The 21,385-nt window shown below is 41.7% G+C and overlaps 1 protein-coding gene across 1 annotated transcript in view; it reads right to left on the bottom strand.

The window, feature by feature from the left end:
• c5 (complement component 5) overlaps positions 1 to 21,385 on the bottom strand; it is a 119,171-nt gene that overhangs the window by 50,942 nt on the left and 46,844 nt on the right. Inside the window, exons 19-25 of the mRNA XM_080212460.1 lie at positions 17,384 to 17,466; positions 17,161 to 17,300; positions 16,216 to 16,446; positions 13,668 to 13,728; positions 13,486 to 13,575; positions 10,850 to 11,062; positions 4,009 to 4,087 (exon numbers count right to left, since the gene is read on the bottom strand). Of these exons, the coding sequence (XP_080068586.1) occupies positions 4,009 to 4,087; positions 10,850 to 11,062; positions 13,486 to 13,575; positions 13,668 to 13,728; positions 16,216 to 16,446; positions 17,161 to 17,300; positions 17,384 to 17,466 (897 nt within the window). The remainder of the gene's footprint in view (positions 1 to 4,008; positions 4,088 to 10,849; positions 11,063 to 13,485; positions 13,576 to 13,667; positions 13,729 to 16,215; positions 16,447 to 17,160; positions 17,301 to 17,383; positions 17,467 to 21,385) is intronic.

The following is a 21,385-nucleotide window of genomic DNA, read 5'->3' as shown; positions in this document are numbered from 1 at the left end:
TATAGTTGTTTCAGTGATTGTTCACCATGAGTCCAAAGGAAGAAATTGTCATCAATGTATCTAGTGTATAGCATCAGTTGAAGGTCCTGTACGGTGAAGAAGCCTTGCTCAAGCCTGTGCATGAAGATGTTGGCATATTGAGGTGCGAATTTGGTCCACATGGCTGTTCCGTGTGTCTGGATGAAGAACTGGTCGTTGAACATGAAGACATTGTGGTCCAGGATGAAACGGATGAGCTGTAAAATTGCATCTGGAAACTGACAGTTGTCGGTGTTGAGTACTGAAGCATTTGCAGCAATGCCATCATCGCGGGGATGCTGGTGTAGAGTGCTGAGGCCTCCATTGTGACAAGGAGTGCTCCTGGTTCAACTGCTCCGTGTGTGCTGAGTTTCTGTAGGAAGTACGTAGTGTCGCAATAAAAGCTGGGGGTTCTTCGTACAATGGGTTTCAGGATGCCCTCAATGTGGCTGGAGAGGTTCTCACACAGTGTCCCATTGCCTGATATGATGAGACGGCTGGGTGTGTTTGCCTTGTGTATCTTTGGGAGGCAGTAGAGATCTCCAACGCGGGGAGTACATGGGATGAGAGCACGGATGGTGCTCTGAAGATCCGGATCAAAGGTGTTGATCAGAGTGTTGACGGGTGTGTTCTTTGGTCAGATCTGTCTGTAATGTTCCTTGTTGTTCAGTTGTCGGTACGCTTATTTGCAGTAATCCGTTCTGTTCAGTATGATGATGGCCCCTCCTTTGTCTGCTGGTTTGATGACAATTTTGTGGTTGGTCTTGAGAATGTGGATGGCATTGTATTGTGCTTGGGTGAAGCTCAGGCTGTCTTGTGAGTGCGGTTGATGAATCTGGTATTGACGCACCTCCTGATGGCTTGGGCATACATGTCAAGTCAAGGGCAGTGCCTTCCGGAGGAATCCAATTGGACTCTTTCCTCTTCAGTTGCTGCACTGTGGATCTCTTTTGACTGTTCTGGTTCATTGGCTGTCTTATTGTGTTTGCTGTTGGCCTCTTGGGTTTGTGAAAAAACTCCCACAGCCTCATTCGCCTAATGAATTCCTTTGTGTCCGCTGCGAGACTGATGGGGTCCATTTTGGTGGTGGGGCAGAAACTGAGCCCTCGGCTGAGAACTTTGACTTCACCTGATTGAAGTGTGTAGTCCAACAAGTTGACAATGGACTTCCCTGCAGTGGTACTGTTTTCTGCTGTGGTGCTGGGGGAGGCTTGGTTGCTGCTGGTGGTGATGCCAAGTTTCTCATGTTTCCTGTTCTTAATGTGCATGTAGATGGTGTAATTCCTTTGTCTCATCTGCTTGGCAGAGTTTCGCAGCTGGTCTGCGTCCTCAGCACAAGTTGAGAATATGAATTCTATCTTGGTTTCCAGGATGCGGCGTTTGCAGTGCAGCTGGTGTATGAAGTGCTTGAGGAGTGTGAGAGAGGTGCGACGGCAAAGTCTGTCAGCGTAGTCTGTGTTATAGGTTGACCCAAGTGGCTTGGTGAGCTGTAGTCCTTTCAGTATTTTGTCTGCTTTCTTGCACCTTTGTAAAAACTTGATGTCTGTGTCGATATGCGCGATTTTCTTGGAGATCCTCTCCACTTGGAGCTGACAGTTTGCGGTGTCGATGGTAGTCATGATGTGACTACCATCGACACCGCAAACAATCAGTTTACAGAATACTAATTAGAATGCGAGTCTTTACAGCTAATCAAGTCTTAAAGGTGCAGATAATGTGAGTGGCGATAGCATTAAGCATAGGTTAAAAAGATGTGTATTGTCTCCATACAGGACAGTAAGTGAGATATTGCACGCCTAGGCAAGTCATGGGCGGCACAGTTTCAGCAGTAGCATAGAACATAGTTATAAATACAAACTGATATGCACACATCAATAAACATTGTGAAATGAATCATTTATCTACACACCCCATTTATAGCTCCAGTAAGGATAGGCAACAACACCTCCTCCACGATCATCTTCAACACCAGTGCCCCACAAGGTTGTGTTCTCAGCCCCCTACTATACTCCTTATACACTTATGATCGTGTGGCCAAATTCCCCACCAACTCGATTTTCAAGGTTGCTGACGACACCACCGTGGTGGGTTGTATCTCAAACAATGATGAGACAAAGTACAGGAATGAGATAGAGAATCTGGTGAACTGATGCGGCGACAGTAATCTCTCATTCAATGTTAACAAAATGAAGGAGATTGTTATCTACTTCAGGAAGCACATGTTATCTACTTCAGGAAGCACAGGAAGAATATGTCCCTATCTACCTTAATGGGGATGAAGTAGAAAGGATCGAGAGCTTCAAGTTTTTGGGTGACCAGGTCACCAATAACCTGTACTGGTCCCTCCAGGCTATACTTAAGACAGCCCACCAATGCCTTTACTTTCACAGAAGATTAGGGAAATTTGGCATGTCTGCTACGACTCTCACCAAAGTTTACAGATGCACTGTAGAAAGCATTCTTTTTGGTTGTATCACAATTTGGGATGGCTTCTGCTCTGCCCAAGGTGGCAAGAAACTACAAAAGGCTATGAGTATAGCACAATCCATCGCACAAACCGGCCTCCCATCCACTGACTCTGTCTATACTTCCCACTGCCTTGGCAAAGCAGCCAGTATAATTAAGGACACCACGTACCCCGGACACACTCTTTTTCACCTTCTTCCGTTGGGAAAAAGATACAAAAGATACTTGAAGCTCTCGACCCTTTCTACTTCATCCCCATTAATGTTCCAACTAACTCAAGAACAGCTTCTTACCTGCTGCCATCAGACTTTTGAATGTCCCTACCTTGCATTAAGTTAATCTTTCTCTACACCCTAGCTATGACTGTAACATTCTGCACTCTCTCTTTTCTTTCTCTATGAATGGTATGCTTTGTCTATATAGCACGCAAGAAACAATACTTTTCACTGTATACTAATTGGCAATAATAAATCAAAACAAATTATAACCAAAATACAGGCAAAACGTTGCAAAAGGCAAAATCTGAAAGAAAAAAAGAAAATGCTGAAAAATCTCAGCAGGTTTGACAGCATTTATGGGGAGAGAATAAAGCCAATGTTTTGAGTCTGGGTGACCTTTCATCCAGCTCTGACGAAGGGTCATCCAGACTCGCAATGTTGCCTGTATTCCCTCTCTCTAGATGCTGTCAGACCTGCTGAGATTTTCCAGCATTTTCTATCTATGTTTCAAATTATAACTGTTTTTCCTATACAATACCAACAACTTCTTCTGGAATTATCATGCTACACAATTTTATTATGCTACCCAGGGTGAGTGTCAGAGAACAAAATCTTTGACTTCTCTCAGATAAGATTCCAAATCTGCATATTTCACTACATTAAAACACTAATAAATTGCACTTGTCAGTGTATATTTACCTCTACATTGTCCAGTGACCTTTAAATGGCTCTTCTGATATAAACTACCAATTGATCACTTTATTTTGACTTGATATTTTTCCACCACCAAACCTTAAAAGGGAGATTTATGTCACACCAGGTAGCTTTTGTCTATTCCTGAGCGCTGGTTCCAATCCAATCCAGAAGGATGGTTCATAACATGGTCAAAACAGGTTGATTATCAACCTGTAAATCCTTCCAATACATCTATGACAGGCTTACTGCAGGGAAGTCTCCTGCCCAGCTATGCTTGATGTGGAGTGGCACCCCTCGACTACAGCCTCTAGTGAAAGGCTGGCGACCTATTCCAGGAGAACTTAGCCATAAAAACACGTGCATTGTTTGTTGTATGTGTCACCAGACACAGTAAAGCCTCTAACTCTAAGTAAACCTTAAAGGCTCATTAAGTTCTGTAAATTACACCAGCTATTTACCCAAGTTATTTTCAATATTTAGATGACTGGACGTAGTAGTACATGATACAACAAAGTGAAAGAAATATTCTAGAACAACATTTTAAACTAACAATTTTTTTCACTTTTCAAACAGTAATTAAAATAACAATTCTCTCTTGTGGAGAGCTTACCAGGTGCTGCCTTCTCGATTCTTCCATATGCTATATGAATTGCCATTTCTGGTATGAAAGGACATAATACTTGTAATGCCTATGTACATCAAAAGTTAAAGTACAATGATTAATATAAAAATAAACAGCTATACCACAAATAAAATGCCACTCTCTATGTGAAAAATTTCCTACGCACATCTTTAAACTTTCCCACTTTCACCTTGAACTTGTGTCCCCTTGTAATTGACACTTCCACCCTGGGAAAAAGCCTCTGACTATCCACCCTATCACGCCTCTCATAACTTTGTAGACCTCTATCAGGTCTCCCTGCAATCTCTGTCTTTCCAGTGAAAACAATCTAGTTTATTCAAACTTTTCTCATAGCTAACACCCTTGAGACCAGGCAACATCCTGGTGAACTGCTTCCTTTCTTAAAAATTGGCTATTCTCCAGTCCTTTGGAATCTCGCCTGTGGTCATAGAGGATGCGGAGATACTTGTTAAGGCCCCAGCTATTTCTGTCCTTGCCTCCTGCAGTAGCTGGAATAGATCACATCCGGCCCCGGGGACTTGGCTATGTTAACGCAATTTAGGATACTCAACATTTCCTCCTTTAATATATTAACATTCTCTCAAGTGTTCACACACCTATCCCTGACCTCAACATCCGTCATGTCCTTCTCCTTGGTGAACACTGATACAAAGAACTCATTAAGGATCTCACCCACTTCCTGTGGCTCCAAGCATTACTTCCTTCCATTGCCCTTGAGTGGACCTACTATTTCTCTTGCTACCACCTTGCTCCTAATATATGCATAAAAAGCTTCAAGGGCTTTGTCAGTTTTTAGATGCCTAGATCTATTGTATGCTTCCTTTCTCCTTTTGACTAAGCTTACAATTTCCCTTGTCATCCATGGTTCTCGAATCCTGCCACTTCGACCCTTCAATTTTGTGGGGACATGCCTGTCCTGCACTTCAATTAACTGGCCTTTAAAAATCTCCCACATGCCAGATATGGATTTGCCCTCAAATAGTCATTCCCAAGCCACATTCCCCAGTTCCTGTCTAACTTAGATGTAATTGACCCTTGCCAATTACTTTCACCCGAAAGCCACTCTTGTCCTGATCCGTAATTATCCTAAATTTTACGGAATTATGGTCCCTAAACCCAAAATGCTCCACCATTGAACCATCGATCACCTGGCCTGGCTCATTCCCCAGTACCAAGTCTAGTCTATGCCCCTTCCATGGTTGGATTGTCAGCATACTGGACCCGATTTTACCATCAAGTTGCGCCCATTTTTGGGCATGAAAATTAATAAAGTTGAGCATTTAAATTGACTTAATGGGCTGTACATCCAACCTTACCATGCTTCTCTCTTTACCACCATGTTCACCCATCCAGTTTCGGTGCGAAACAGACATGCTGTACGTTTTGGGCTCTCCAGTTAATGAGCAGGCAAGTGCTGAGTGTGTGACGGTTCTCTGCCTGAGATCGATGGGGAGAGGGGAAGGTGAGTCCCATGGCTTTCTGCTTGAGATCAGGTGGGTGGGGGTGGTGGGAAAAAGTTGGGGGGGGGTCCACTGGCACTCTGCCTGTGAACAGTGAGGGAGAAGGGGGGCGTCAGCTGGCATTCTGCCTGTGATCAGTGAGGGGAAAGGGGGATCCACTGCTACTCTGCCTGTAATGATGCGGAGATGCCAGTGTTGGACTGGGGTAAACACAGTAAGAAGTCTCACAACACCAGGTTAAAGTCCAACAGGTTTATTTGATAGTAAAAGCTTTCAGGGTTTGCCCCCGCATCAGGTGAGTGGAGAGTTCTGGTGAGTGGAGAGTGGTGAGTGGAGAACTCTCCACTCACCTGACGAAGGGGCAAACCCCGAAAGCTTGTGTGTTTACTATCAAATAAACCTGTTGGACTTTAACCTGATGTTGTGAGGCTTCTTACTCTGCCTGTGATCAGTGGGGGGGAAAGGGGGGCTCTGCCACTCTGCCTGTGATCAACGAAGGGAAAGGAGGGTCAGCTGGCATTCTGCCTGTGATCAGTGAGGGGGAGGGGGGTTCAGTGCCATTTTGCCTGCGATCAGTGAGGGGGGAGGGGGATCCACTGCCACTCTGCCTGTGATCAATGGCGGGGAAAGGGAGGTGTTGCCACTCTGCCTGTGATCAGTGAAGGGGAAGGGGGGTCTGCTGCCACTCTACTTGTGATCAGTGAGGGGGGAGGGGGGGGTCAGCTGCTTACTCTGCCTGAAATTGGTGGTGAGGGGGAGGGCAGTCCGCTGCCACTCTGCCTGTGATCAGTGAGGGGGAAGGAGGTCCGCTGCCACTCTGCCTGATATCTGTGGGAGGGAAAGGGGGAGGGGCCAGCGATCGGTCTGAGTGGCAGGATAAGAGGATCAGTAATGTTGTGGGGGTGAAGCAATGTCTATGGGGACTAGCGGGAGGCATTATTCAACTCAAGAGTGATGTGGCAGGGGAACTGCATTCTATCATTTTTCTGTGCATGCACAGTTGGATGCACCAATCGGAGCTGCAGGATTTTAGGCACGTTAAGCCTTGCCCCCTTCTGCAGCCAATTTGGAATTGCTGATATGTTTTCAGGCAGAGTGCGTATGGGGGCACGTGAGAATGGGTCTAAAAGTTGGATCTGAAACTCTCCCCAGTTTCAATTCCACCTAGCACTTGGAATTAAAATGGTAAAATAAGGCCCACTGTATCAAAAAGCCCTCCTTGATACATCTAACAAATTGCTCTCCATCCAAGCCCTGGCTGTAAGGGAGTCCCAGTCAATATAGGGGAAGTTAAAGTCACCCATCACAGTTATCCAGCTTTTTTCACACCTTTTCAGTATCTGATTACACAACTGCTTCTTTGTCTCCTGCAGCTGTTCTGAGGTCAATAGTACCCTCCCTACATTGTGATTTTAACCTTCTTATTCCTGAGCTCCACCCATAATGCCTCACTACAAGATCCCTCCAAGATCTCCTCCCTCAACACAGTTGTGATGTGCTCCCTTATCAGCAATGCAACTCCCCCCGCCCTTCCCCCCTTGTTTCTCCTTCTGTCCCATCTAAAACAATGATATTTTGGAATGTTAAGCTGCCAGTCCTGTACTTCATTTACCCATGTCTCCTTAATTGCAATAAGTAACACCACAATTCCATGCAGGAACCCTTAGGGAGCAGTGACCATAATATAGAATTTACCCTGCAGTTTGAGAGGGAGAAACTGGAATCAGATGTAATGGTATTACAAGTAAATAAAGGTAATTACAAAAACATGAGGGAGGAGCTGGCCAGAGTTGACTGGAAAGGGAGCCTAGCAGGGAAGACAGTGGAACAGCAATGGCAGGAGTTTTTAGGAGCTATTCAGGAGGCACAACAGGAATTCATCCCGAGGAGGAGGAAACATGTTAAGAGGGGGACGAGGCATCCATTGCTGATGAGGGAAGTCAAGGACAGCATGAAAGCAAAAGAAAAAGCATACGAAGTGGTAAGGATCAGTGGGAAGCCACAGAATTGGGAAGCTTTATAAATGAGCAGAGGACAACTAAAAAAGCTATAGGGGGAGAGAAGATCAAATATGAATGTAAGCTAGCTAGTAATATAAAAGATAGGAAGAGTTTTCTTCAATATATAAAAGGTAAGAGAGAGGCAAAAATAGCCAATGGACCACTGGAAAATGAAGCTGGAGAAGTAATAATAGGAAACAAAGCAATGGCAGAGAAACTGAACAGTTACTTTGCATTAATCTTCACAGTGGAAGACACCAGTGGGATGCCAGAGCTCCAGAGAATCAGAGAGCACAGGTGAGTGTAGTGGCCATCCCTAAGGAGATGGTCTGAAGATGGATGGACTACACCCCAGGGTACTAAAAGAGACAGCTGAGGAATTTGTGGAGGCATTGGTGACGGTCTTTCAGGAATCACCGGAGCCAGGGAGGGTACCAGAGGACTGGAAAGTAGCTGATGTAACACTGCTGTTTCAGAAGGGAGGGAGGCAGCAGTCGGGAAATTATAGGCTGGTTAGCCTGACTTCGATCATTGGCAAGATTTTAGAGTTCATTATTAAAGATGAAATCGTGGAGTACTTGGAAGTGCATGATAAAATAGGACTGAGTCAGCATGGCCACGTCAAGGGGAGGTCATGTCTGACAAATCTGTTAGAGTTCTTTGAGGCGGCAACAAGGAAGTTAGATAAAGGAGATCAAGTGGATGTGCTTTATTCAGATTTCCAAAAGACCTTTGACAAGGTGCCGCATAGGAGATTGTTAAATAATTTAAGTACCTATGGTGTTAAAGGTAAGATCCTGGCATGGATAGAGGATTGGTTGACTGGCAGAAGGCAGAGAGTGGGGATAAAGGAGTCTTTTTCAGGATGGCAGCCAGTGATTAGTGGTGTGCCTGAGGGGTTGGTGCTGGGACCACAACTTTTCACAATATACACTAATGATTTGGAAGAAGGAACTGAAAGTACTGTTGCTAAGTTTGCAGAAGATAAAACAATATGTATAGGGACAGGTGGTATTGAGAAACTGGGGGGCTGTAGAAGGACTTGGACAGGTTAGGAGAGTGGGCAAAGAAGTGGTAGATGGAATACAATGTGGAAAAGTGTGAGGTTATGCACTTTGGAAGTAGGAAAGAAGGCACAGATTATTTTCTAAATGGGGAGATGCTTAGGAAATCAGATGCACAAAGGGATTTGGGATTCCTTGTTCAAGATTCTCTTAAGGTTAACGTGCAGGTTCAGTTGGCAGTTAGGAAGACAATTGCAATATTAGCATTCATGTTGAGAGGGCTGGAATACACGAGCAGGGATGTACTTCTGAGGCTGTTTAAGGCTCTGGTCAGAGACCATTTAGACTATTGTGAGCAGTTTTGAGCCCCATATCTAAGGAAGGATGTGCTGGCCTTGGAAAGGATCCAGAAGTAGTTCACAAGAATGATCCCTGGAATTAAGAACTTGTCGTATGAGGAACAGTTGAGAACTCTGGACATGTACTCGTTGGAGTTTAGAAGGATAAGGGGGATAGAGTGGAGAGGTAGAACCAGAGGGCACAAGCTCAGGCTAAAGGCTCAATCCTTTAAAACAGAGGTGAGGAATTTCTTCAGCCAGAGAGTGGTGAATCTGTGGAACTCTTTGCCGCATAAGGCTGTGGAGGCCAGGTTATTGAGTGTCTTTTAGACAAAGATAGATAGGTTCTTGATTAATAAGGGGATCAGGTGTTATGGGGAAAATGCAGGAGAATGGGAATGAGAAAAATATCAGCCATGATTCATTGGAGCAGACTCGATGGTTCGAGTGGCCTAATTCTGCTCCTATGTCTTATAGTCAGTAATCCAGGCTCTCAGTTTATCTGTCTTACATGTTAAACTTCTTGCATTGAAGCAAACACACTCCAGACCTCCAGTCCCATTGAGCCCTATGGCTTCCCTCTGCTCTTAATCTGCACTATTTTTATCTCAGTCTTACTTTTTTCCCCAGTCTCTACACTTACTGACCTGTTGTTCTGGTTCCCAGCCCCTGCCACACTAGGATATTGATGCTCCTCCAGTTCAGGTGCAACACATCCTTCTTCAGGATAACCTATCATAACCTATTATGAGCTATGTACAGGTCCTACCTTTCCCAGAAGATATCTCAGTGATCCAATTGTCAAGAGCCTTCCCTCCTACACCAGCTCTTTAGCCACATGTTCAACTGTACTATCTCTGTGTTCCAAGCCATTATCTGTAAAAGTGGTGGCCTAATGTGATTAAGTCCCAATCAGACACTTACCTTTCAATCATTGGGCTTCCTGGGTCCTCTGGGATGTATTTCCCCCCAGAAACCCTAGGCCACCACTTTTACAGATAATGGCCATTAAATTTTACCCCTTATCTATCAATCTAAACAAACACAATGCGTGATGTACCTTATTTAACATATTCCCCCTCTGCCCCTTCTCCCCAATCCAAAAAATATTGTGGAACTAAGAATTGCTGTGATTAATTGCAGATAGTTTCTCTGTAAGCCTGCAGTAAAAATAGGTAAGCATCAATGTCCTTTTATTAATATCACAAGTACCTCAGCATCACTAAACATGGGGATTAAAATAGGACACTACTTCAAATAAGGATGAATGAATGTCTTAACTAACAAAATTGTAATGCTTAACTTTGTACTGTATTAACCAAGAAACACATCTAAGAACAAAGTATTATTTCCCTATAGCTACCTTGCATTTCTCATCAATGTTTAATAAATGATCATTGACTATCCCAGTTCCATATCCTGTTCATATTATGAGCTATGTACAGGTCCTACCCTTCCCAGAAAATATCTCAGTGATCCATTTGTCAAGAGCCTTCCCTCCTACACCAGCTCTTTAGCGACATGTTCAACTGTACTATCTCCATGTCCCAAGCCATTATCAAATATGTATCAAATATTTTTGGTGTTAAACTGTTTTGGATGTTTGCCTAGCACAATGTACATGTAAATTATTATTGCTTTTCTTTGCTTGCCTATATCCACAACATAGTATTTTCATACAGTAAATAACATTTGCCATTTATGAGCCCATTCACTTAATTTACCTTGCACACTATTACTCTTCTTATTGCCAACTTTTGTACACATTTGTGTATCATCTGTAAATTAGCTGTATAATTAATGTCCTGCCCAAGATTAGGAAGAAAATAACGAACAGAAAATAATCCAAAATGGGATTCTGGGGAATTGCATTCACCACGCAGTCTGCTACATAAGTTAGCCCAAATCCTCCATACTGTCAGTTTTTTCTCATTAATGCCACAATTTTTACCTGTGTAGCCATTGGAAAAAAAATTCTGTCAATTATAAATGAAAATATTATATACCATCTCTCATTTGTTTCTTCATGTTCAGTTGAATCTTCAAGCTGTTTGGTCCCATCGCATTCCAACTATTGGTTTTCTCCAGATAGTTATAAATGAAATAAATCGGTGCAACATTCATTAGCTCTGATTCGGCAGAGCCAGAAGGCAAGTTAGTTAGTTTGTGAACTCCTTCAGGATTTAAAGCCAAGGACATCGCTTCACCAATTATATCACCTGCCAGAATCCAAGACAGAATACTTCAGCATAACTGACAACTAATCGAATAAAAAAAATCAACAGCATATTCATCAGCATTTTAAACAGAAAGGTAAATTGATGTTTAAATTTTAACCTATTATGAGCTATGATGAAAGGCTGCAAATAAAATGGCATATATTTCGCTTTCAGTTAAAAGTCTCCACAGTTTACAGCAGATAGGTTAGTGGTAGCGTTAACACAGCATCTTAATGCTAGCCCTAGATCTGATCAAAAATCCTGAGCTCAACAGTAACAACCTGAATGGAATGATTATACAACGTAGTGTAAGACGCTAAATTATTTCGCTAGTCCATTGTTGATGGCTTTAATCCAGGAATGAAGGCTACAATTCATGAGATTTTGCTGCCATGACCCTGGAAACTTGTGTAATTCACAAGAATATAACACAAAGATTAAGATCAGACAGAGTCTTGAGCACTTTACTTATAGAAGGAGCTTGCCAAAAGATGTTCTACACAATCTGCTTTGGGAAACGATGATTAGGTGTGCAATGCAACAGGAAGACTATTCAACGGACATTTAAGTTTATTTTCACAGTTCTGCTCACAGACGTCACATGTCAAAACAAAAAAGATGCAATATACTATTACCAAGTAAGTTATTATATTGCTATACAGAAACTATCTTCAAGCACTCCATACTATATGGTTGCTGAAACCACAAAGTTTGATAGAGCTAGGTGTTGGTCAACATACATTTAGAAATTGATGCCATTACACCTGATGATGTCTTAATTGAGATAGTGAAGAAGAATAAGAGTAAGAGTGAACCACAGTGTATAGGGTTGACCATTTGTACATTGAATGTAACGCAGTGTCTGCATTATAACATGTATGAGCTAAACTAGGCTGAATTATATTACAGAACTTCTGTAATAATGGGCTGTAATTCCTGAACTCCATGGTTTCATATTGTGGGAGGTACCCAAATGATGCACTGAGGAATTCCCTTCAGAAGTTCCCAAGTAAGGTTTGAATGGCAATTGCCCCCAGAAGTGCACAGGGAATCACCCGGAAATGCATGTGATTCCGACTGGGTTACATTAAGTTATCCGGCAAAGGTTAGAAGAATTAAAACCTGTTCTAACTTCAGCAAAATCTTCTACAGACCCAGACCTCCATGGGAATCCTCTCACACCCTCAAGGGACTATAACCCCAATGGGAACTCTAATCCACGGGATGTCCCAACACCCATAGAGACTCTTTCCACCCTATCAGGTCCAACTCTCATCTTCTCCTCCCACTAAGCCTGACCCAACAGGCTCCCCCTCACAGGCCTGACTCTCACACCCTAGAAGCCCCTCCCTCCCACCACAACCAGATCCAACTCAACCTGAGCCAACCGCCCTCCCCATGCAAGGACCAACTTGAACGGATCCCCCCCGCCCCCACCGCCCCCCACACCCCAACCCCCCAAAACGAGGCCTGATGCGACCCGACTGACATCACACTGTGAGGACCAACCTGACCTTCCTGCTCTTGAGGCCCGATCTAACCTCTCTGCGCCCCCCCACACACACACGTAAAGTTAGCACTGTAAAAAAATGGTCGTGGCCTCTTCCCTTTGACTGAGCTGCCCTTCAGCATTGGGTCCTAGGGACACACTGTACCACTTGGATTTTGCCTGGCCAGAAGCAGAAGATTGGGAAAGACAAGGTGGAAAAAAGTTCTGGTAAAAAAGCTCTAGATTGCCACAACTAGGAAGTTCAGAATCTGAATCTAAGGGTGGCTCTCCTTTATTTCCTCTTTAGCAAAGATAGTGCATGCCTGTTACTTAGTGTTACACCATAATAGTACATCATAGAATGGGCCCTTATCATGTGGAAATTGTAGGGATAGCATGTCTTAGCATTCTGGTGGCGATCACCTTTCACTGCAAGTTTGAATATTGCAATACCCTTGACTGCTGTTTGCCTCAATAAATCTTATTGCTATAAATGTCCAGTCCACATGAGACCATTCACTAAATTCAGCATCATTGAGAAATCCCGACAATGAGCCTTCCATCAGCTACATCAGATGCTTATCTTTATTATCCAATATCTGGATCTATAATGGCATGATCTGGGGGTTGTAACATTGAAATCCCATATTTTATGTAATAGATCTGAAAAACCTGACCAATTTTCTCCCTATCGCTGACTTCTGAGGTCAACTGTAGTGCCAATATCACCTCCAACTAACTTCAATGATAACACAGAGAAGCAGTTGCACCTTGGAGCTACTGAAACTCAATGACTTATCAGAAGAGCTCACATGTCAGTTTTTAACAGTAAAATTCTTTAATATTTCTATTCCAGGTCTAATCAAACAGTAGTATTACAGTGATAAAAGCAAATTATTGCGGATGTTGGAATCTGAAACAAAAGTAATACTACCTTGCACAGTCAACACATTCTTCGGTTTTACACTTGGGAGAATATTTAACGGTGTTTTCAGTCGAATTTCAATCCTCCTCACAGTACTGCCTAAAGGAAAATTTTTAAAAAGTCAAACTTTGGTTAAGACAGTTCTCTAAACAAAGCTAAATATTAGGCAGGAAACTTAGTGCAAAACATACCCAAGACATTGGCTGGATCCAGTATGTAAGGGAAACTTTTCTCTTTCTTAATACCTTCCGGCTGTGGACCAACGGAGAAGTTAACAATGGAAATGAAAAATGAGAATGCAAAATGTGCTGTATTTACACAATCAAAATATACACACAAATATTTTAATGTGAACAAAGTAGCTTAAATTTCTATAGAAACAATAGATAATAGAGTGTCAATAAGACAGTGTCTCACTGAGAGATTCAGATGATATTATAAACTCAGTGAATCTCAAGGGAGTTACATCATTTTAAACTCTGAGGTGAGATGTCAGCAACTATTTTTGTAATGAAAGTTATTTCCTTTAATCGTAAGTTCAGTAGTAGCTGTGATGATGGATACCAACAGTTACTGTGCAAAGTTTTGATACATAAGGAGCATTTGATACCTTCCCATCCCACCGGCCAATGGGCAGGCAAGACAATAAGATCATGAGAGAGCCAAGAAATCAGGTTCGCGTCCAATTTCCTGCCTCTCATGATCTTAACAGCATTGGTAGCTAATTGCAATATTTAAATGCTATGTTAAATAGTATTTAAATATTACAAGTGAGCCTGGGGTACAACCATCCGGGTTTATTTACCTCTGTGGCCTTACCAGTGAAGGTTCGCTCTGGCGAGGATCGTGTATGGTCCCTTTCAACAGAGATTAGTTATGATGATCTCACCAGTAGAACTGGAGGCCACTGAGGCATTCCCCCCAATGTCCACACACCCTGAGAGAGAGGGGCTGCCCCTTGGGCAATGCCACGCTGACACTGCCTACTGGGCACCCTGATAGTGCCCACTGAGTAGTGCCAAGGGGGCGGGGCAGAAGCCCAGGGTTAGATGGGGGCAGGCCAATCACAGGGGGACCACTGCGCACTCTAACAGCAATTGGTTGAGGGAGGGGATCTGCTGCCTTTTTGCAACAGCAATCAATGAGGTGAGGGGAGGGTAGTTTTGGCCATGATTGGTCTATACGGGTGGGGGGTGATTGGCCATGAAGGCCGGCTGTAGCTGGGGAGGCAGTGACAGGTCTCTGCTGCCCACAGAATGCAGGATCTGAGCATGCGCAATTGCATCCTCTGCCGTATCAGCTGGCTTTCAGGCAAACTATGCCCTGCCCACTTCCTCTACTGGCAGAAAACTGGTTTGGCCTCATTTTTTTAACAGAATTAAGTAAGATTCGATTTTTAAGTCATTCAAAAGAAGGCATGAATTTCTCCCACTTTCACGCTCGTTTGGCACTTAGAATTTTTTGGTAAGATCGCCTCCCCTCCCCACCCCCCGCAAACAGAGTCCAATCTGAAGAACTAATGACCATAGATTAAAAATGATCAACAACTGATTAATAGGCAAATAATTTAGAATACATACACTTAAAACATTGCAACTGATTTCCTATGACACAGACGAGTATACAGGTGAAGCAGGGAGATAATTGGATTAGGACCTGCAGATTTAATTCAGTCCCCAAACTGAAGTCATAAATTTTGTCAATTATAAATTTGAAGTCATAAATTTTGTCACCATTATAAATCCCTAGGTCAACAGTTATAAATTATTAACTACTTATATATTACAGGCCCTGTACTGCCATCACAGGGATTGCAAATACAGTGTTACAAGTTTATATAGGTAGTTTCCATTATAAAATTCAACACAGAAATCTATAACGGGATATGTTGACAGGAAGCGTTGACAGATATCATGGTGGAATTCCCTGGCCATCCATGACTGTGGGATTTTCTGGTACCCCAGCAGCACCCCCACATGGGCGTTTTGCAGCAGTGTGGAGTGGCAACAATGGGAAATCCCATGAATAATGGCAGGACCAGAGAATTAGGTTTCTGTCCATGACCTCCACTCTGCTAATATCCCTTCACTGCACAATTTCTCCCATGATTTAACCATTAGTGGCATTTAGCTTCTTCACTCTGGAACTCCTTCCTCCATTTGTTACATCTCTGCCCCATCTTCAAAATAAGAATAACTTTTTTGCACAAAAGGAATTATTTTTAAAATTTATCCTTTAAAAACTATTTTCCCATCTTTCCATTACACAATCTTGAAGGCCTTTCTCTATTCTAAAGGTGCTATATAAATGAGTTGCTATGAGATGTTAAACCAGACAATGATTAGAACTTATTCAAATTCAGCAACATCAGATTTACATAATTCCAATAGTGGTTGCTGCATAGTGATCAGAAACCCCAACCAAGGTAATAGGCAAATTGGATTGCTCCATTGTTGTCCTACAAAGATCTGTTAAACTAGCACAGACCAAGCTGGAACCTTCCTGATCTGTATGGTTCAATGGCCCATGGGTAAATTCAATAAACTATCAAAAGCATAATTTTAAATTTACAAAGTTAAAGTTAACTCCATCAGTTTCTATTTGACATTCATATCATTAAACATGATTCATATTTTCAGTTTGTATTAAACTTTAAATCTGCTTCAGTTGATTATTTTTTAAATTTACCATTTTTTAACAAAGATAGGGAAGACAATAAATTGAAAAATTGCAACATACCACTACAAGCAATTTGTGCACAAAAATTTCATTTGCTGAATACTGAGTTCTAAGTGTGAAATTTATGCTGTGGACACCTATTTTCAGAGGAAGTACTGTGAATGTAAATGGAAGTGCTGAGAAACCTTCCAAGGTTTTTCTTTGGCAAACAGTTTGCTGTCTTCCTTCAATGCTTGTTTGAGAGCCTTTGAATAAACATGTTCCCTCTTCTGTACTCATTTGTACACAAACCTTTAAACAAAACAATGCACAATCAGTTACTAGGGCTGAACAGTGCTTTATTTTATGTACTTAAACCGTGGCAGCTTAGCTCAGTTAGTATCACTGTGACCTATAAGACAGAAGGCCTTAGATTCAACTTTCACTATAAAGGGGGGAGTTTTCCCGTTCCACCTGCCACGGGAATCGTGAACAGATCATGCAAAGGTCTGTTGACCTCAGGTGGGATTTTCTGGTCTTGGGGCAAGCATGGCCAGAAAATCCTGCCCAAAGTGTCTGGACTGAAACTTCAGTGTAAAATTAAAGGAGTCAATGATGTACAGATGATATATTAAACCGAGCCTTTATATGCCTGTTAAGATGGATATGAAAGATCTCGTTGTACTGTTTAAAGTACATCTCTTGGGTAACATCCTTGCCTCAATCAACATCATAAAAATGAATTATCTGTTCTTCTTCAGAACTTGATTTGAGAAGCACTGTGGGATGCCCTGAGGACGAACAGAACATAAGAAATAGGAACAGCAGTAGGCCAGTTGGCCCTTCAGCTTGTTCCACCATTTAATATGATCATGGTTGCTTTGACTGACTCAGAGCTTTTTGAGCACGTTCTGATATTTATATAAATCAAAATGCAGCAATGAATAAGCCTCGCTTAAAGTGGTACCAACAGTTGCCAACATAACATTTCAATGCATATTTCTACTAAACAATTTTAAGATATACCCTTGTTTTGTCCTTCTGATAATTATACACAGAAGCTCTCAGTTGCACTTGTTCACCTCGCACGACAGAATAAGGTAGCTTTGCTTTTAGAGTCACCTCTTGATAAACTGTCATTTTTATTGAGTCAGCAACACATATACCTGAATAAAACATGAAAAGTAAGAAAGATTTACTCTGGTGCTTAATTTTGTTAAGTTCTAAAGCTCTCTGGTTGTTTGCTTACCAGTCTCAGATATTCCAATTCCTTGGACTTCCCAAGTAGTCAGTGAATCAGGCAAAGTTTTTAACAGTGGCTGAGTATCTGAGCTAGACATAATAAGGACACAAAAAATATGTCAATATGCACCACAAGTAAAATTTGAATTGCAAATTTACCATATTATTATTTGGAAACCATACAAAGCCAACTCCTGTGACTTAAAAATCTAATTTATTACGTAATCATCTAAAATCTGGATTTTTATTTAAATCTTGCTTCCCATTAACAAAACTGAAATTTTTATTCATGGACACGAAAAGGTGAAATGGAGAATACAATAACAAAACAAATGGCAAATTATCTGTGGAATAAAGACAACATTTAGCATGTTTTTGCATTGTTGATGAGTTTCAATGTTCAAATATTTGCTCTGTCTTTATTTATTCAGAATTCTTGATAATTACTATGAACATTTATGGTAAAGGAGTAAATAATATAAGTATATATGTATATACCAACCACTTGCATTTTATACAATCTGCATTTCAACCCAGTTTCTATTTTATACTTTACTGTCAGGATGTATACAGATAGCTCCAAGCTGTTTTTCTCCAAACTGCTGAGTTTCTATACTGGGCTCCCTAATTGAAAGTTTAGGTGTTATGCTGCTCCACAAGATTCACAGTTAATGTGAACCAGCCATGGGAAAATACCAATTCAACAACTTATACCTCATAGAATAAGCCCAAAATACTTAAAACAACAAACATATTTCAATGAGAAAGCTTTTTAAATTTTTTTTAGGTTAAACCTTAGATAATGTACAGTTCTGAGCGTGCCTTTATCTACTCAACTTAGTTTTGACTACATTTTTGGCTATCTGTCCTGATGCCTCCTCCTGTTGCGTCATGGCAAAAGTGTTCATATCAATATTGCTCTTACTATGTATGCACTTTGGGATGTTTTACTACATTAGAGTGTGATACAAATACAAGTTGTCATTTTGTTCAATATAAAAGTAAATTTTAATGAATCTAAGGAGTGAACAGAAAACCTTGGTGAATTATTTGGCCATAATACTTTGTAACATGCTCCTTTATGCAACCTTCTGCAATTTTGGAGATGGTAGAATTCTGGATCAAGGGTCAGGTTGTAAACTGCCAAACACATTTATTAAAAAGTGAATCATAATTAAATGAAAGCACACATTAGATTCCCAATAGTTAGAGATATCATTCTTCTATCTGGAATAATGTAATTTATACAAGCAAGCCACATCTATTGTGTTAACTCCAATAATTGTATATGGCAAAAGAAGAAATCCACCTTAAACAGGTTTACTCTCCAAAAAAAACTCATCAGAGAGACCAACTCTTTCTTATTCCTTTTTCCACCAACTTTTCCAACTGTATCCATTTATACATTTGTAAGCAAAATAGTGAACCAAATAACTAAATCAAACACAATGGACCCTATTTTACCATTTTGATTCTAAGTGCTGGGCAGACTTGAAACCAGGAGTATTTCAGATCTGACTTTTAGATCCGTTCTCAGGCCCCCCCTTACGCACTCTGTCTGAAAAAAATCAGCGATTCTGAATCATGCTGCAGAAGCCTGTGGGCAGGGCTTAACGTGCCCAAAACCCTGCAGTTCTGATCAGCACCTATGCATTCGCAGAAAAAACCATAATAGAATGTGGCAGGGGAGCCACATTGCTCATGGGTCAGATAATGCCCCTCACAGATATTACCTCACCCCCATAACATTATTGACCACCCCCACCCTCCCCCCGCAACACCACATCACCCAGACTGATCATGGGCCCTTCCCTCCCACTGATCTCGGGCAAAGTGGCAGTGGACCCCCCCCCCCTTCCCCCTCATTGATCGTAGAGAGACTGGCAGCGGACCCCAATTCCCCCTCACTAGTAAAGGGGGAACCGGCATGGAGGCAGTTGTGGATTGCACTACTTGCCTCATGCCCAACTTTATCAAGTTTTTGCACCTGAAGATGGGCGCAACTTGTTGGTAAAGTCAGGTCCAATGGGTGGATTTTCTGGCTATGTTCGCCCCAAAGTTGGAAAATCCTGCCCAAGGTCAACAGATCTTTGCATGGTCCATGCACCTCCCACTATGATTTCCGTGGTGGGCAGGTTGGGAAAATTCCACCCATGTCCATTTATACTATACTGATTAAACCAATTAAACTAAATTACATAAACTGAGGGACAATAAAAACAGCAGCCCCTTAAAGGGATAAGGCATCAAACAAAAACAAATCACAAATGAAGTTCAAAACATCAAATCAATATGTGATTAAAGGGATAAATAAAACACTATGGTGCCCAGCAGGTGCAGAAGACCTTCATGCTGTCAGCAAATACTGCATGTTCTCTCTCTTCCCTAAAAGTGGCATCACAGGTGGATAGGGTCGTAAAGGGTGCTTTTGGTACACTGGCCTTTATAAATCGGAGTATTGAGTATAAAAGTTGGGGTGTTATGGTAAGGCTGTATAAGGCATTGGTGAGGTTGAATTTAGAGTATTGTGTACAGTTTTGGTCACCTAGTTACAGGAAGGATGTAAATAAGGTTGAAAGAGTGCAGAGAAGGTTCATAAGGATGTTGCCGGCACTTGAGAAGCTGAGTTACAGAGAGAGATTGAATAGGTTAGGACTTTATTCCCTGGAGCATAGAAGAATGAGGGGAGATTTGATAGAGGTGTACAAGATTTTGATGGATATAGATAGAGTGAATGCAAGCAGGCTTTTTCCACTGAGGCTAGAGGAGAAAAAAACCAGAGGGCATGGGTGAAGGGAGAAAAGTTTAAAGGGAATATTAGGGGGGGATTCTTCACACAGAGTGGTGGCGGTGTGGAATGAGCTGCCAGATCAAGTGGTAAATGCTTTTCACTTTTCACATTTAAGAAAAACTTGGATGGGTACATGGATGAGAGGGATGTGGAGGGATATGGTGCAGGTGCAGGTCAGTGCACCTGGACCATATCTAGGCAAAAAATGGTTCGGCACAGACAAGAAGAACCAAAAGGCATCATTCTGAGCTGTAATTTTCTATGGTTCTATGGATACCCAGCTGTGAATATAGCTTCAGTAGCTGGCCAGACAGTTGGGCTGGATGACCCTCTCAATCACCCGCTGCTTAGACCTGTTTGTGGCATGTTTAGCCAGTTTCATGAGGCAGTGAAGGTGATTCTGAGGCCCTAGTCCTTCCCCTCATTACATCAGGGTCCCACTTATATTGAGTATAACCAATTAAACTAGATTAAACAAACTAAGGGATAAATCAAAAGAGCAGTTCATAAAGGGGTGTCACATTTCTAAGTGAGTCAATGCTTGTCACTTGTCTTTAACAATGCAATTGGCTTAACAATGTAATTGTCAAAGGATGCAATTGCTGATACAACTTGTACTAAACTTTAACTTGAATTGCATTTGGCTCAAATCATTGAACATTAATTTTATGTGGCTGACTGTATGGATACTCTCTGGTATATCTATCACACCATGGGCTGAGAGGAACGATTGAAATAGTAAAATTCGTACAGATCAAATTAAGTTTCTGTATCTAACTCAACAAGAGCTGCTATAGCAGATATACGCAAAAGACACACATGGTACTTGTATTTTTATGAAGTGAATTTGCTCTTCCTGAATCCTGCAGAGACGCAGATCATTTCCTATGTTTTCCCTGCAGAAGAGGCTGCAGTCTCATCTGTTACACATAAAATTATTTCTTTCCATTAGACAGAAAATTAAGCCAGAACAGACTCAGCTTCAGTCATAGCATTTTTTATGAAAAAATACACCAAAAAAGACTTAGACATTTTCTGAGTGAATGCAATATTTTGCCCCAAATGTATTGTGACACAAAGACACTTAATGCCATAACATAAATATGCTTTATCTTTGTCATATTCCTCTCTCTACAACTTTCAATGAGTGTATGAGACAGTGGCAGATTCACCATAATTTGTAAAGGACCCAGTAGAATTAGAAATACATCAGACAAA

The sequence above is a fragment of the Carcharhinus amblyrhynchos genome, chromosome 25 (genome assembly GCF_965287045.1).
Source record: "Carcharhinus amblyrhynchos chromosome 25, sCarAmb.v2.hapA, whole genome shotgun sequence".
Lineage (NCBI taxonomy): Eukaryota > Metazoa > Chordata > Chondrichthyes > Carcharhiniformes > Carcharhinidae > Carcharhinus > Carcharhinus amblyrhynchos.
Note: the sequence above shows the minus strand (reverse complement) of the source record. Positions and strands in the feature narration are given on the sequence as shown.